This window comes from Silene latifolia, chromosome Y (assembly GCF_048544455.1).
Source record: "Silene latifolia isolate original U9 population chromosome Y, ASM4854445v1, whole genome shotgun sequence".
Classification (NCBI taxonomy): Eukaryota; Viridiplantae; Streptophyta; class Magnoliopsida; order Caryophyllales; family Caryophyllaceae; genus Silene; species Silene latifolia.
This window is the reverse complement of record NC_133538.1, coordinates 28,560,703-28,579,094: the sequence shown is the minus strand read 5'-3', so window position 1 is coordinate 28,579,094 and position 18,392 is coordinate 28,560,703. Positions and strand designations below refer to the sequence as shown.

The 18,392-nt window shown below is 38.4% G+C and overlaps 1 protein-coding gene across 1 annotated transcript; it reads right to left on the bottom strand.

The window, feature by feature from the left end:
- Window positions 1-13,560: 13,560 nt before the first annotated feature.
- On the bottom strand, window positions 13,561-14,132 carry LOC141627774 (protein FAR1-RELATED SEQUENCE 5-like). The gene is made up of 2 exons (XM_074440996.1): window positions 13,693-14,132; window positions 13,561-13,579 (listed from the first exon to the last, which is right to left on the bottom strand). Exons 1-2 carry the CDS (start codon window positions 14,130-14,132, stop codon window positions 13,561-13,563), a joined length of 459 nt encoding a protein of 152 aa, XP_074297097.1.
- Between the last annotated feature and the right edge of the window lie 4,260 nt (window positions 14,133-18,392).

The window sequence follows — 18,392 nt, the reverse complement described above, 5'->3', positions numbered from 1 at the left end:
ATGTATACAACCGTATTTAAACAATTAGTCACCGCCAAGCATGTATAAGTATATCATTTGTATTTGTATGTATATAGAATCCGGTGAAATACTACTTGTAGACAAAACGGATGTAAAATGAATGCAATTAGAATAATTACAACTTCACTATTCGTTGCAAATACGCCTTTAAAACCAAGCACGACCTCCAACAATTGAAATGTACGGTTCTAACATGTTACTACCCACTAATAACCATGTTAAACATTAAACATGCAATTATATAACAATTAAACAATTTTAATTTTCGAAAAGTTCCTGTAACAGTGCTACTCGATCGAGTATGTAGAGGTACTCGATCGAGTGCCACACTACTTGATCGAGTGTCTTGGCTACTCGATCGAGTAGCCCTGAGATCAGAATGCCTCAATTATGTCATACCTGTAGCTACTCGACCGAGTGTGAGGTACTCCGTCGAGTACCTACAGGTCAAACACCTTGGAAAACCTGTCATAATCCACATGTATATACATAATCGTCGAATTAAATGAGTCGGGATGACTTCCCGACCCCCAAAATCCTGCAACAAAGTCATACTAGGAAATCCGGCCTTATGGCCAAGCATACAAATCCGAAAATAAAAGTTCTGACAACCAACAACTACCATAACTAACGACGACTACCATCAACCGATCACAACAAGGATAAAGAAATAGGAATATCACTCATGCTGCTGCTGCTGCTCCTCCTCCTCCATCACCTCATCACCACCACCATCGCCTCCCGAGGTGCCCGCTCCCGATGACCTGATGCCTGCATCAACTCCCGCTCCAGCTCCCGGACCTACGTACCATGGGGTCAAGCCACCATAGGCAAAGGACTGAGGCGTCCCCCAAGCTGACTGATCCACCCCGTAAGAGTGGAAAACCCCACTATAGTGCCCAACTCCACTCCACCATACCGGATGCGGTCCCTCTGTCCCAATCCCCTGACTGTACGCCATCTCGTGCATATTCCTGAGTGTCAAAGTAGATGAAACTCTCTCTGCCAAGTAACTCGATCGCATCTCCGGGGTGTCAAGGTAGGGGTAGCACGGAAAAGGGTGCTGCTGTGGTGGTGCTACCGGCCGTGGTCTAGTCTCAGCGGTCCTCTCTCTCACTCAACGGGGTCCTCTCCCCAACCTAGGCCTCTCCTCCGCTACCGTCGCGTTCTCCCCCTTCCTCGGCTCGGGCATCACCTCGAGAATCATGTCATCAATGAGGTAGGTCTGCAACTGGCGGGGCACGTCATCATCCTCCTCCTCCTCCTCGTCGGAGTCAACAGCTGTCACCACCGGCTCTAACGGCTCGGTCGGTGGAAGGTGCTCAGGAGCCGGGATCCCCATCCAACTCATCCCCCACACTCTCCAGGCTAGGCTACCGTCGGCCAAAGTTCTCAACCATTTCAGTTCGAGATAGTAGTCACGGTCCATCATAGGCACCGGTGTAGCCAGAGGCACGTACTCCGAAGAAGCCTCAAAGGAGGTTAGCTTTTCAGCTAACCGAGTTGCGATGGCGCCACAACTCAGGTACCGGGAAGTGCCAGTACCCATCAAAGCAAGGCTAGCGCAGACGATGGCAGGAGCATTGAAGACCACCTTCCTGGCTCGCTCCAGGTTCAAGTAAGACATCAAAAGCAACACCTCATGGCTGTTCAGTTTACTGATATCCGGTCTATCATAAAGGAGGTTCGAAAGAGAACGAAGAAATATCCTCAATGTAACATGCTGAACATTATTAATCAGCATGTTGCTTGAGGTGGGAGCTGGCTTTCCGGTCAGACAAGGCATTAGGCGGCAGACACCGCACTCAGCAGGAATATCAGTGATAGAATCCTTGGGAGGCTTGGCCAACCCAAGGTGAGAAGCGAAAAGGTCCATAGTAAGCAAGAAACTAGTGTTCATTAACCGAAACTCAACGGTTTGGGCAGTTGGGTCGTAACTAAAGGAGCTCATAAACTCCAAGGTAAGAAAAGGGTAGGAGTGTTTCCTCAGCCGATACAAACCCGTAAAGCCCAAGGTCTCAATTATGTGACGGACATCCGTCTCTATTCCCAAATCAGTCAGAAGCGTGGTATCCACACACCTCGTTGGCCTCATTTTGCGTTTTTGCAAAGCTACAAAACGCTCCTTCTGTTTAAAATCTACAAACACAACCGAAGGGTACTCCAGTACCGCGGGTACCACGGGTACCACAGGTCACTCCCCTCCCCAGTCTCAGGTTGTGAAGCCCTGCCCCTTTTGCTTTGTCGGGTCCCTATGTTCAGTCTCGGCATCTGTTTCAGCATATAACTTAAGTAACTTGCATAAACATGTAAAGCATATACTTCATGCAATTGGACTTTACATACTCATCTAGATACACAATTCACCAACAAGTTCGCAATTTGATATATATAACCTCAGTTTATGGTAATTCAGACGATCTCCATAGTTGAATAATTTAGCATGATAACACTATCAACTCAACTAGTTCGAATATTACTTACTGACTCAATATGCTATCTCATATAATTACTTAACATCATGTTAGGCTTTCATATATACTCATAGGAAAGAAAATTTAAACATATCATCCTTAACCTTCAATATTAGACACAAACAATTCAATTAGTTTTGTCAGACGGTCTTTACAGCTGTAACAATTTTGACATATTCACCATCAATTAACATCACTACTATCATATTGAAGTTTATCCCTTACCTAAACATTCATATTCAACACCAAATTTCAAATATAGAAGACGAATTTCAATTTGGGGCACTTTTAAGACGGAGTTTTTGTAACATTCCGTTTGATATTTATGTAGTTGGTTATGTATGGAGTTAGTGTCGGGAGAGTTTATGATGTAGTTGATACGACATCGTGAGCGAGGTGTGGAGGTAGGAATAGTTGGTAGAGTTGGTGTTAAGAGTTCATGGTTTCATGTTTTGTAAGTTGGGGTTTTGTTTTGAGTTCTTAGTAGCTTTGTTGCGTCTTGACCGAGTTAGTATGTTTGTTTTTATGTATGGGTTGAACTTCGGGGACGAAGTTCTTTTTAAGGAGGGAAGACTGTAATACTACGGTTTTATGAGTCTCTGGGCACTCTATCGAGTAGGCCTTACTCTATCGAGTAAGGGTGTGTTGCGTTTTAAAATAGTTTCTGACCTGTTGGGTACTCGATCGAGTAACGTAGATACTCGATCGAGTAAGGGGGCACTCGATCGAGTAGCCGGTTTACGGGGAATGATTTGACGGGTTTTGTTAATAACGTGAGTTTGATATAAAAGGTTTCCGTCAGTTTATTTAATCACTTTTAACCTTTCTAAACCCTTCAAAAGAAAAAGGAGTTACGTAGTTCACTCTCGTCGCGTTGTTGGCAAATCCCCAAGGCTAGGAGTGTCGGATCATCTTGTTCTTTGCATCATAGTGTTCCTTGCGTCAAGGGTAAGATCTACATACCAATTTTATACTGTTTCTTTGAGTTTGTTTAAAACCCTAATTGGGTAGATTTCGGGGTTTTGGGAGGGTTATGTTGATTAGGTGATAATTGTATGATTATGTGTATAGGAGAAGGGTTCGTAGAGGAAAAGTTTTGAGACAAATTGCTAGATCGTCGATGTTTGTGTTGCATTCCGGTAGGGTTTCCTACTCAAAGTATTAATTACATAATGTGTGGTGATTGTGCTGTAATTAGTGATTGTTGATTGATTTAGACGGTTGTGATTATATATTGTTGATTGATTCAGACGGTTGTTGATGTTGTATTGTGATTGCTGATTGTTTGTCTCTGGTTCTCAAGATGCGTTCTCGGCTGAGTGGAGTCACTTGCGGGAGTGGCTTCACGCCCTAGTTTCGCCCTTCGTGGAACCCGCCACGGAAGGGGAAGTGCATATTAATGGGACAGGGTTATCACTCGGTATGATGAGCGCGGCTTAGGTGGGAACGGCTGCGGTCCCCCACTGGCAGGGCTGGTCCAGTGGACAGTCGGTGACGGAGATTGGTTGGAGTGGGTGTGATTGTGTGTGTGACTGTTTGAGCTATGTTGTTTGTTGTGTTGTTGGATCATATAAATTGTGTGATTAGTACTGACCCCGTTTAAATGTTTTAAACACTGTGGTGATCCATTCGGGGGTGGTGAGCACTTATTGAGCAGGTATGAGACGATGCGTATGGGATAGCTGGGATGAGTCACCACGTTGCAGTTTAGAAGTCTTCCGCTGTGTCTGACGCTTGATAATATTTTGAAAGTAGATAGTTTTGAGAACTTGTATTTCCTTTTATCAGTTTTGGTTTTGAACATGTAATCACTTAAACTATAATTACTTTTAAAGTACGTTTCTTTATTGTCTTATGATATTCATTGCCTCGGGCAACCGAGATGGTAGCATCCTTATAACTGAGTGGTCCTGGTAAGGCACTTGGAGTATGGGGGTGTTACAGTTTTCAGGCAACTTTTAAGGTGAAAATTACTAAAATTCAACTTTCAACATAATGTGTACCACATATAGTGTCCAATTTCATCATATAACATGTAAAAACAACCCAAAATAAATTTTGATTTTGGTAACCCTAGAAAATTTCGGCCCCAATTTGGCAATTTCTAGCCTATTTCTACAGCAATTAACCACAAGCATTCATGAAAGGAAGCATGTGAATCATATTACAACAATTAAAAGCAATAGTTTGCCCCTATGAGTCGAAAATTTCAGATTACATCATTACTCTAACATATCCAAATTAATAAATCATGTAAATTGGGAAGAAAATCATACCTTGATTAAGTAGAAAAGTAAAAGAACGAAATTAAACAAGGAAAACAACCCCAAGAATCACCACCAACACAAGATGAGGAAAGCTTTTGAGAGGAATTTTAGGCTTAGGGTTCGAATTATAGAAGAAAGAATGAGAAGAATAGAAAGAATAGGGGTTTTAAGAAACCCGTAAGTGGCTCTGTACTGTAGCCTACTCGATCGAGTGTCTAGGGAACTCGATCGAGTAGGCGCTATTTCGTCGAGTATCTGCGGAAAATTTCCACATCCCGACGCCATAGCTTCCTAACGAGATCGAGTGAGGTCTACTCGGTCTAGTAAGCACTCGCACTCGGTCAAGTAAGGTTGAGTACTCGGTCAGAAATACGAGATAAATCGAAGATTCCTGCAAAAACCATATCGCGTGTCGATTCCAAACTGAGTTCGGAATTCGCCACTAGTCATTACACTTACTCACGCATTACCATTATTACTCAAGCATACCATATCGTCTCAACAATTAACGCTTATGTCATACTATGCTACAACAAATTACCCAACTCGGTTTACCTGCTACCGAGTCATTCATAAGCATAATCACGTCATCATACCTTGCTTAAACTTATCTTACCACATCACTACTAAGCTCATGTTCACATCAACATGAAACATATAATTGACGATAATTCATTCTTTCATATGTCATAAAGATATAATGTATACTCTACATAGCAATTTAAAGCTTATCACGTTCAAACTCAACACAAACAAAGTTTTACTACACAAATCGATCGTCACGCAGCGAAAAGTTTCAACTAATAAACAAGGCATTTGCGCATTACTATCTGCTATGTCTCATATTATAACTCATATATGATTACCGTTATTAACAACCTGAAGAAAACACTAACATGATCACCTTCATATCACAGCATACACTTTCACATTTTCACCACTCTATCAAATGTACCCTTGCCACGTTTCTCATAATCATCGTATAAGCCCACTAATCATGTCAATTCCTCATTATACACCACCCAATCGCAACTACTATCCCCATCTCCACGTTAGCAAAGACTCAACCACAAATAACTCCGACACAACTAACATATACATCACATATATACACACGGACTCCACATTCCCATACCCTGTGACTGGCTTAAGTATCATGGGGCCAAGATTTTGAAATGAGGGCGCCTACTCACCCAAAACCTAGCATCAGCTAGGGCTCCCATTATACAGACACCAGGTTCATTTTATTAGACTCACTACATTCATTATTTTCATTTGTTACAGGTTCCAAAATCGTCGCTCTGATACCACTTTGTAACACCCCCATATCCAAAGGAGCCTTGACTAGGCCTTCCTTAGCATATAAGGGAGTTACCATCTCGGTTACCCGAGGACAGTAATAATCAAATGTCGATAAAAGAACTATTATGTTATATTAAAAGTGATTTAAAACCAACTGATGATATAAAAGATACAACTCAAAGGCTACTCGCTATAACTATCAAATCTCGTGAAGACTCATCCTTGCCCGGACTCCAGCTATCAACGATATCAACACCTGCTAAGACAGACTGCTCACCATAAGGGATCACGGCAGACACATAAAATAACAAGACAACCACACAAGGTCAATACTGAGATAAGATCTGGCAAAACCAATGACACTTAGCAATACAACACAACACAATCAGGCACACACACAATCACACCCACTCCAATCAATCTCCGTCACCGACTGTCCACTGGACCAGCCCTGCCAGTGGGGGACCGCAGCCGTACCCACCAAATCCCCGCTCATCATACCGAGCGATAACCCTGTCCCATTAATGTGCACATCCCCTCCCGTGGTGGGTTCCACGGAGGGCAAAATTAGGGCGTGAGGCCACTCCCGCAAGTGAGTCCACTCAGCCGAGAACGCATCTCGAGAACCAGAGACAAACAATCACAACAATCAACAACAATCAATCAACAACCGTCAATACGAATACGACAACACACAACAACCACAATACAACCACAACAACCGATACACTAGACCATCTACAGAAACTGAGTAGGCGAACCTACCTTTAAGCAACTGCAACCAATCCATGCCAACATATGATATATCCAGCAATAAAGCAAAGCCTATAACCATACCACAAATATCTATTACTACCAAGCAAACCCTAACTGCAAGGACAAGGATATGGATGATGACGACGACATACCTACAAGGAGAAACCCGGCAAAAGACCGCTACCCGACTCAAGCTATGCTCTCCTAAGGCACAAGGACCTTTAAAAGGCTTCCATGGAGGTTTTATGGTGAAGGGAAGGGAAAGAGGCGACTAAAGGGTTGAAGGAATGATGCGGAAATGATTTGCGGATTTAACAAAACGCGATTAAAAACCCTCGCTGAAAACCCGATACTCGATCGAGTACCCCACATACTCGATCGAGTGACCCCCTACTCGATCGAGTAATCACGCTACTCGATCGAGTAGCCTCTACTCTATCGAGTACCACATATAACTCATCACCCAAGATAGCTTTGGCACGCACTTCTAAGAACTATTCCCGCTCCCAAGGTCAGTCAACGCTGGTCAAAGGGTCCCTAAAAGGGCGGGTATTACAGTAAGTTGGAAGCACCAATGGAGGAGGTGGTTGACAATACAGGTGTCGAATCTGTCTATCAAACAAAGGACTACACGGAGGAGTATATTCTTGATCTTGCTAAATGTATAACTAGTTTAGCTCAGAACATATCATCTGTTAAGGCTAAGTTAGAAAAAGGAGCATTAATAATTAAGGAGAACAAGACTGCTCAGAAGCTCTGTGATCATGCATTTAGTTTACTCAATTTGTCAAATGAGCACAGCTCCGCTGATAGTGAAAGTTCTGTTGGTATTAATGTTCTTTGATATTCCGATGTTGTTCCTGCTGCTGAGAATGATGTTAGTAATCATCCTTTGGTTGTTGAAGCTTTGAATAATGTAAACATAACTTTAAAAAATAGTATTCAGGTTGAAAGCATGTCATTGAAGAGGCCGATGTTTTTTACATACAAAAAGGTAAATATGTTGATCATATTTTTTGTTATATTATGTTAACTTGGTGCTTAAGTGTATTGTTCTTTAATTGATACATTTCAACTACTCCAGAAGCCTTGTGCATTGAGAAAAGAAGGTGAATTAGTTTACAATGTGAATGAACATAACAAGGTTGAAAATGGGAATGAAGACAACAAGAAAGAGGTGTCAGAAGGGGAGTGTGAAAATGGGAATGAAGACAACAAGAAAGATGATGACAAGAATGTACGAAATGATTCGAACCATCTTTATGTTGATAGTGACGTGGAGAATGAGGAAGAAGCCAATACGGATAACCTTATAAATACCCTTTGTATGTAGCATGTTATCTGAAGATTATAGTGAAGAACCTAAGGCAATCAATCCCAATCCAAGCTTAGATATTAGTACTGAACTTGATTTACTAAGAGGAGACACTGACCCATGTACAGAGCCATCTGAGTTTCAGCACTGTATTGCTGACTACGTCTACCACACCAAGGGAAAAGGCACTGTTCTTGCTAGGTATATTTTATTCTACTCATTATGTTTTTGTTATTTAATCATTCTGTACATTTCGTTTGGGTATTATGTCAATTATTAATAAAGATAATGTACATATGTGTAATTAACTGACTTGTTTTGTGTAACGTCTGAACCAGTGAGAAGCTCTTTGAGTTTAAGAATGTCGTGGGTACCCGATATCTTTTTGCATCTCTAAAACCACCTCGGTATATAGCAGATGCTGTGGTTTATTGTTGGTCAGCTTACTTGAATTTCAATGAACTTGAAAGAAAATCTTCAGCACCACGTCGATTCTTTGCTTCAACCCGCGTATTTGTATGTAAAATTTTATTTCATTCTATATTACAATAATTTTATATTATACAAGTGTATATTAATAGAAGAATATAATGTTCTGTGTGTGCAGCAAGCATTTCAAGGGCAAAGGAAAGAATTCAAATTTGAAAGACAATTGGAAGTATTCAAGAGGCATTTTAGAAATGAGTTAAATCATGCTGGGATTATTGATGTGACAAAAGTTGATATGGTTAGCTCAAACAATATATATAGTCAATACAAAGTGTTTTCTGCTGCTAATTTACTCTCGTAACAAATTTTATGTCTGTTGTATCTTCTAATCTTTTCTTATATAAAACATTTTTTTCCCAATAATATCCGACAAGCATTTTTACCTGTTCGTATTCAATATGGAGAAGAACAAGTTTGTCATTCTTGATAATCAACAGCATAATGAAACCCCAAAAACTCGTTATCGAAACAAACCTTGGAATATGGTAATTGTTCAGTTGCCTTTCATTGGTTATTTTTTCTTTTACAATGTCATATTTTTTGCACAATCTCTCTAGACAGTTTGATCTTAATTTTTCCATGTGGCATAATGCTTTGGCAGAATATTTCAATGACATTGGTGATTTGAAGGAAAGAGTAAGAGCAATGGAGCCTGTTGTATTGAAAATGCCTTGGAGAAACCATCAAAATGTTGTTGACTGTGGTATTTACACAATGAAACACATGGAAACGTACAAGGGGTGTTAGTATTAGACTTGTGGGTTGACAAAAAATAACGTAAGTTTCTAAACAATTTATATCCAATAATTGTGAATGTACTTTTGGTTTAATTAAATGATTTTTCTTAAAGTATTAAAAGCACATTCTTGTTTATAAGTTACCTATCCTCAAGATATTTTAACTTTTGCAGATGGATGGACTTCGAATATTGAGAATCAAATATCTTTGCACTTTGGTTTCATCCAAGTGCAACATTGTTTGTGATGACGTTTTAACAAATGTGAAGCAGTATCAAGAGAAGCCCTTCCCAAAGAAACTGGATTCGTCTGATGAAGAATTCTACGAGGGTGATGAGACTGTTGGGGATGAGAAGATAGAAGAGGAGGTAGTTGGAAAGAAAGAGAAGAGTACCGATGATATTGGTGTTCCTGACAACAATGAGACTGTTAGGGTTAAGAAGAGAACAATGGAGGTAGGTTGTACAGAAGGGAATATTATACCAGATGGCTATGATGCTTGTGAGAAGAATGAGAGCATGACAGATGTGAGTAATACAAACGACAAGAGTACAAATGAGCATAATCGCTTGCGGTGGTGACACTACCAAGGGCGAAGTCATCAACAATGAAAATGTTCATGAACATGAAAGAAGTCAACCAGAGTCTCTGAGCATCCTTGCAAATCGTAATTTACTAAGCACAGATACATGCATTATTACTCCTCTTACTGAGTTTCATAATTGCATTGCTGATTATGTGTCGTATAGTAGAGGAAAACATACCGATTTAGCCAAGTATATATATATATATATATATATATATATATATATATATATATATATATATATATATATATATATATATATATATATATATATATACTAATGTACAATATTTAAATTTAAAATGTTCTGTATCCTGTTTTGAGTTAACACTGGTAGTCCTGAACCAGGGAACTTCTTGTGCATGTGGGTGAAATTTCTCTTCGGCGTATTGAAATGGAAATGCTACGACAATCTAAGTATTTAACGAGTGATGTGATCGATTGTTGGGCAAAACTTTTGAATGCCAAGGAATCTAGAAGAAACTCTTGTAGCCTTATCGATTTTTTTTTCACCACAAATTTGTGTGTGTAAGTCAAATATTTATATAAACTTATTTCAACAAGTAAATTTTGTAATATTTTTTCCCTTGATTAACATCAAAAACTTTACTTGTCTTGCATACAGATGATGCTTCATGGAGAACTGGACACTGTTGAAAATTTTATCGTGATTAAGGATATAATGAAAGAAGAGTTTACCCAATTCTCGGTTAACCCGGATAGAATTGATTTGGTTAGCATTGACAATATACACTCTTTCTGCATGTTATATTTAATTTGCTTGTTGCCTAATTAAATCTTTTAAAATCTACAGTTCTTCTTCCTAGTTATATATAAAAGGCATTACCATTTACTAGTCATTGACAGCAACATGTATAAGTTCATCATCATTGATAATGTGCATCGTGACGGAAAACCAGAAGAATTTTTCCACGATAGACCATTGTCTTTTGTAAGATTCTATGCTCTATTTTGCTTAAAAGCACTACATACTGTTCTTATTCATTATTGTGAATGTACAATGACTTTACATAGAGTGTACCTTCCCCAAAAATTTTGTGTCTGTCTTAATTTTCTTATTTTTGTGATATTGTACCTCATAATTATTAGTGTCTTAATGTTTTCTTGCCCCCCTTCTCTGCCAGCGTAATGTTCTAGCAGAATACTTGAAAGACATCGGTGTTTCAAAGGTAAAAGTTGATCGCATTAAAAACTGCAGCCTATTCTTGCAAAGATGAAGTGGAGAAACAACACTAACAAGACTGATTGTGGTGTTTACGTTATGAGACATATGGAGACATTTAAGGGTAATCTAAATTGGACCTGTGGGCTTAAAAAAGGCGATGTGAGTTTCAGAAGTAATACACTTATTTTTAATACATAATTCAGTACACATTTGTACATGTTCTAACCCCTTGTTTTCTTTATTTTGCTAGGATGCTCCCCTACTGATTCTACGGAAGAAATACATTTCATATATGATTTCAACAGAAGGCAGTGTATATTTTGATGTTGTACTAAAGAAGGCAATGGATTTCCGTTCAAACCCACTGCCATGGGAAGAATATGACGATGAAGACGAGGAAGATGCTGAATTGAAGCTGTAAAAACTTTTTTTAGTTTCGTTTGTGACATGTGTGTGAGTAATGTAACATATACTCCCTCCGATCCAGACAAATGGTAACATAGGGAAAAAGTGGTTATTTAAGAAACGATGGAAAAGTGAGGGGTAAAGTAGAAAAGTTTGATTGGGGCCACATGAGTTTAGGTGGATTAAATAAGTAGTTGGTGAGTGGGTGAATGGATAGTAAAGTTGTAAATAGGTAGTGGATGACTGGATGTAAGGGTAATTTAGGCATTTTTTATGCCAAATATGATATGTTACCATTGGTGTGGTTCATCCATTTTAGGTAAGTGTTACCATCTGTCTGGATCGGAGGGAGTATTGAGGAAGCTGCGAGTCGTACAGCCTGAAGTTTGAAAAAATTTTAATTCAAGAGAGTGTTATATTCCGGAAACAAATTTCAATAAAGTTTATTATGTTCTTGCAGAACAACAATAATGTTTATTGTGCAAAACGCCTTAAAATTATTGTACTCTTGGAAAACAATTCCAATCAAGTTGATGATGTTCCTGCAGAACAACAATAATGAACCTTTAATACAAATGTAATATACTTTGTCTATAAGAGTAATGTACTTTGGCTATAAGAGTAATGTACATACAAGCCTTTAAGAATGTTCCTTGCAGAACAACAATAATGATCCTTTAATACAAATGTAATATACTTTGGCTATAAGAGTAATGTACTTTGGCTATAAGAGTAATGTACATACAAGCCTTTAAGAATATTCCTTGCAGAACAACAATAATGATCCTTTAATACAAATGTAATATACTTTGGTTATAAGAGTAATGTACTTTGGCTATAAGAGTAATGTACATACAAGCATTTAAGAATGTTCCTTATAAAACAACAATAATGATCCTTTAATACAAATGTAATATACTTTCCCTATAAGAGTAATGTACTTTGGCAGTAAAATCGAATTGTGCATACAAGCCTTTAAGAATGTTCTCGTAGTGTATATTATGGATGTCTATCCTTGAATCAAAAGTTTGCACCTTCCACTTCGTTATCAGATTCATCTTCTTCATCGTCGTCCTCCACATCATCAGATTCATCTCCTTCATCGTCGTCATCTTCATGGTAGTATTTGGTGAATATGCAACAAAATGTAAATTAAATATCAGATTTTATAAGGAGAAAATGGCCAAAATGAACAACTAAATTGATAATAGATTTAATGTTAACCAAATATACATTGCTGAAATTCTCATCTGTGCCTTCAGAACAACCATAATGTTCATTACACAAAGAGCTTATATCCCTCCATATAAAAGTGATGATTTTGGAAGGTAAACACTATGCGCTATGCTTGTATAATTTAATAATTATTTAACATTAATGTAATATGCTTTAACAAGAAACCAAATTATACATACATGTCAGATGGTTTGTTTCTTTGTAAGTCCTAGAGTTGTGTCCTTGGCGGCCACATGTTTTGTAGTACCTCTTCACTTTTCCTCTCTTCTTTAGGACTTTTAACATTTGTGATTCAATTCTCCTGCCCTTGGTCCTACCCTTGTTTTTAGATTTTTTAGGAACATGAATCACCAACTTCTGAGGTATTTTGCAGCCCACGTACTTTTCTATTTCTTTCATCTTGTCTTTCTTCTTTGCTGGTACACTTCTGTTACTAATCATATTCAATCTAATATCTCTCAGTTTTTCAATCAAAAGCTTCATGTCGTTATCATCACACTCAGCTACGCTGACACAAGAATAAACCTCTTGCCACGACTCAAGACTCAAACTTTTCCGGTCGAAAACTTTTGAGAGACATCTATCATTTGCCATCTTTATCAAAGATAGGCTTACTCATTGCAGACTTTTGTCCATCTTTGCATTATGTACTGTTCTGGTATTTTCTGAAAATCTTGGTTGTGTAGAATCCAAAGGCGTGTACCGCACAACAAGCCCATTCTCTCGAAACATAGAACAGAACAAGTAATCTCCATGTTATCTGGTGAATATGCTACGTTCCATGACTTATTTGGCATCTGCAAGTCTGTTAGAATATATATTTTTGTCTCATCAATCTTCTCTACATCTTTAAAACGGCAATCAGACAAAGCTGCAACCAATTCTGTTTGGAAGTCTTTGAAAATGTTGTGCGAGTACATTTCAGAAGCATGGACTTCAAGGTTTGACTTTGTTTTCCATGGGATTTCAGAGTGTTTGTTGTCACTATTCAATTTGGACTGCTTGTGTCTTTGTGCTTCCAAGGCACTCTCATAGCACACCCAAAACTCAACAAGGGTCAAATGAGGTGTGAGGAACCTGTCAAAGAAACTGTTTTCACTCTCAGACCTAGAAGTAACCCTCATCAAGCCAGACATTGAAACATCTTTAAAATAGGCAGGGATCCACTGTTCCCTAAGATCGTACAAATCTGAAAACCACTCGTGTTCTACAAGTTGATAATCAGTCATTATCTTCCCCCATTGCTCTTCGAATTCATCAGGCTCAAGTTGGTTGTTCCAAACACAACTATTGAGCCTGGTCTTAAAATCCTCATCTTGAAACAGTTGATAACTGACTTTTTCTCTTAGTTTCTTCATTATGTGTCACATGCACAGTCTGTGTGTTGACTCCTTAAACACTTCTGGGACTACCGACTTCATTGATTTGTCCTGATCAGTAATTATAATTCTCGGCTGGCACCCGCCCATTGCTTCCAAAAATGTCTTGAACAGCCATGTATAACACTCAATACTTTCATCACCTATCAACCTTGACTCCAAACGTTATGCACCTTTTGTGGTGATCAACTCTGTGAAAGGAACAAACACCATACCGTACTTGTTTGTTCCATATGTAGCATCTCACGATAAAACCTCACCGAACAAAGATGTAGTTCTTTATGCAGATCGGATCCGCCCAAAACACTCGGCCAGGCACTTGTTTTCATCTCTTTGTAAAATCAAAGTAAAATGAACTGCATGTGTCTTTTCTCCTAATAAGATTTTCAACAAACATTTGTGCATCAAAATTACCAATGTAGGTTTTTATGTCCCTGACAAAGTTTTTGAAATCAACCTCAGTAGCCCCAATATTGTCGTAACTGTAACACCCGCGAATTTTCCATTTTGACATTTTAAATATATTAAACCGTTCGATTACTTTATTTTACATTTTTGAATTATTCAATTTAAATAATTTTATTTCAAATACGATTTTTATAAACGTATTATATAAAAGCTCGTTTATATAAAAATACGTACGATTGAATTATATCTTTAAGGCATGATTTATATAATAGTATATGTATACGTATTTTTGGTCGGATAATAATAATGACTGTGATAATAATTCCCGGCTCAACATCCGTCTAGCTATAGACCGTCACATTTCACCTTGTACCTACTTTAATCCGGACCAACCATTTATCGACAACACATCACACCCACCTAACATCCTACACTCTACTTGTAAAATATCTCCTTATTATATATTTATATATTATTATTATTACTATTATTATTATTATTTTATATATTATATATATATATATATATTAATATTATTATATTTGTGTAGGGTCTTTTGTTGTCATATAATACGCCCCACCTCCCTCCTCGTTTCCTTTTTTTTCGTTCTAACAGCGAACAACAACAATACACAGCAACAGCAACAGAGCTCCTCCGTACCATCACCATTTCCGATCATTCAAACCAAGATCCCAACCCCATTTCTCAACCAAACTTCACCATTTTTATACCATTGGCTTCCTCTCTTCTTCCTTCTCATTTCTAGGTAAGAAAGTCTTAATTTTGTTAAATTTTCGAAATGGGCAACTTAGGACAACTCGGTCATGGTGGCTCATATTACTCGTTTTTCATCCCTTTCTAGTTGAAGACCTCGAATACTGAAGTAAAGCTCGTACCTTGGACGTTCCCACCCGAGAATTCGAGAGCAAAGGTAACGGTGATAGGTTACTCGACAATGAGTCGATATTCCGTCCCTTTAACTCGGTTTTATACTCTTTTGCTGTAAAGTTCGATTCTTTAACCGTTGTTGAAGTCTTATTGTTCTTACTCCCGCCCCTTTACAAGTAGAGTGTAGGATTGTACTGTTTTGTGACGGGTTTTGCTATACACTTTAGGACTGGTTTTGGGTTCGAGTTTATGCACCTTTTGGGTTCTGTTTTGGACCGGTTTTTATAAGGGTCGGGTGAGATGTGGTTGACTCGGTTCGGACAGAAATATTGAGGTTGCTTGACACGGGTTGATACCCGTCGTTGTGAGTACCAAAGATAAAATTTATAATTTCCTATTAAGACTAACCTAGGCTAGTGGTAACAGGGTCGAACCACAAGGAGGCAGTTGTAAATTCTAGTTGATTTATATCTAGTCTAAGGTGACAAAAGTGGGGGTTGATTTGAGTTGGTCTACAGCTAACAGTAAATAAAGACAATAACTAAAAAGATGGATTAAACAGATAAAGAAGGGGTACTAGGATGGTCGGTTCATTATAGCTTCGGCGGCAGCAAACTAAGTCGGTCTGAGTCAACATAGGTGAGGCGGGAAATAAAGAGGTCCTCTCGGTCCACTCTTAACAAATAGCATCTTTCGATCTCGCTATAGGTCCCTAATATCACTAATACTAACTTTCGTTTTGAAAAGTGACTAATGGTCTAAACTATACCTATCTTTCGATCTTAGCACAGTTTAGTCGATTCAATTGATGGTCTAACAACTTACCCTATCTTTCGATCTATTGGGTCAGTTATAAAAGGGGTATCTAACTGGTCGCATGCATTCGATTCGTTAAATACAACAATTAAAATCAATTAAAACGAAATAAGCTCACGAGGTCAGTCGATCGACCGGGTAAAGTGGTCAATCGACCAACACGCGGGTTCAGGCCGTGTCTAATCTAATGCCGCCTATGCTATAATTCGCCTACATCCTAGCACAAATTATTTAGCTACTCATGATGAAAGTGATAACAACAATAATACTAGGGCAATAAAGTACTGAATTCATGATTAAAGCGGTAAAACAAATAATTAACATGCAATAATAAAGATGGTTTCGGGAATCTATCTAGCAATTCTAATCTAATAACGAAAGAGATGAATTGAATTAGGGCAGAAGAATACCAAGAATAGCAGAAGAATGATTAAGAACAAGAGCCAAAATTCCAATGCTTACAATATTCCAAACCCTAATAAACTTAATGTAAAACTGAATATGAACTCGGGTAAAAACTGATATCCCTCCACTGAAGGTTTGTGTTACGTTATATAGCAAATAAGCGTAACAATTATTCCAAAACCTAAACTTCACGGGCTTCAAGATTCACGGTCTTTTAATTCACGTCTGAAATAGCAATTTGGTCGATCGACTGATATGACTGGTCGATCGATCGCTAACGCAAATGAATGTAGCTTCGGAACGAACATTGGTCGATCGACTGAGGGTGATGGTCGATCGACCACTTGAGCTGCTACTTGACTTCTTAAAACTCGTGGACTTGTCTTTTGGGCCTTGAGATGCGCTCCAAGCTCGTTCCTCGGGTGAATACTTCACGTCAAGTGCAATGCAGGATACTCGGGGACGGATTTAGCTTGATTTCATTTGGATTCTTCACATTTTCGCAATAATGTACAAAATATGGAAGTAGACGGAAATAGGGAGAAATGCAGCATAAACTACATGAATGAGCTCTGAAATGCGTGTAAAAAGGGATGTAAAACATCATATAAAAGACACGCATCAAACTTCCCCAAACCAAACCCTTGCTTGTCTTCAAGAAAGAACTAGACTCGATCTAATGACCTAATGGAACGAGTTCAATCTCAGAGCGAGATGCAAACTGTTAAGCCTAAACCAATTTAATGCCAACCAACAATCAATTAGTAATGTGAATCATGCAAACGAGTTATAAGGTCGTTAAGAACTGTTGAACCGTCGACTGTAGAGACTTATCAAATCGGACTCTCACGGGTCGCTCATATCACACATAAGCACAGGTGAATATATAAGAGGATAGAAAGAATTTATTTTTGTAAAGACTCTCACCTAACTGCGACCTATAAGAACATGCCTGCAATAAAATATGAAAATGATCTCTATGACCGTACATATGCATTCCAACCAAACAGATGACCAATGACACATGCCGAGGTATATATGGGATATGTGAGGTATGGGTAAGAAGAGGCAAAACATTTTATGGTAAAGTGGAGGTACAGGTGATCAAGCTAGTACCAAAACGGAACCAAGTGGCAACATCCAACTTCTTGCTCATAATCAAACGAAACGGTGCTATAACAGGCACAAATCTCACAGTCTCCAAAATACTAAATCAATAAACTCCCCATAAGATATAAATGAATCATGGGAGCAAAAATCGCCAAAAGGTAAGGATTGAATTATGCGAATTGATTCTTTCTTTTTCTCTTTCTTTCGAACTTCAGTCGATCAACTATATATGGCAGTCGATCGACTGCTTTGAACAGTACAAAACCTCTTTTTTTTTCTTCTTTTTCGAATCATTTTTCATTTTTTTTTCTTTCTTTTTGTTTCTTTCTCTCCTTTTTCATTTCAACTTTCCAACATAATCTCAAATAAAGCATATGCCACCAAAAACGAGTAACAACCCCAAGAACACAGACTACTAGCTTGACAAAGGACAGGCTAAATGTAGGATGTAGTAAATGGGACAAAAAGGGATATTTTTGGCAGTGTGGAGCTCATGGGCAAAATGAATAAGGGGAAACCTCTACTACATGTGTCAACAGACCACAAACCGAATGCATATAGGTATTAAGTAGATCAAGTTCATATTTATGCAAATTAAGGAAACATGTCTCA

Coding starts and splice junctions, on each gene's coding strand:
- LOC141627774 (XM_074440996.1), bottom strand. CDS start 14,132: ATGAAGAAACTAAGAGAAAAAGTCAGTTATCAACTGTTTCAAGATGAG.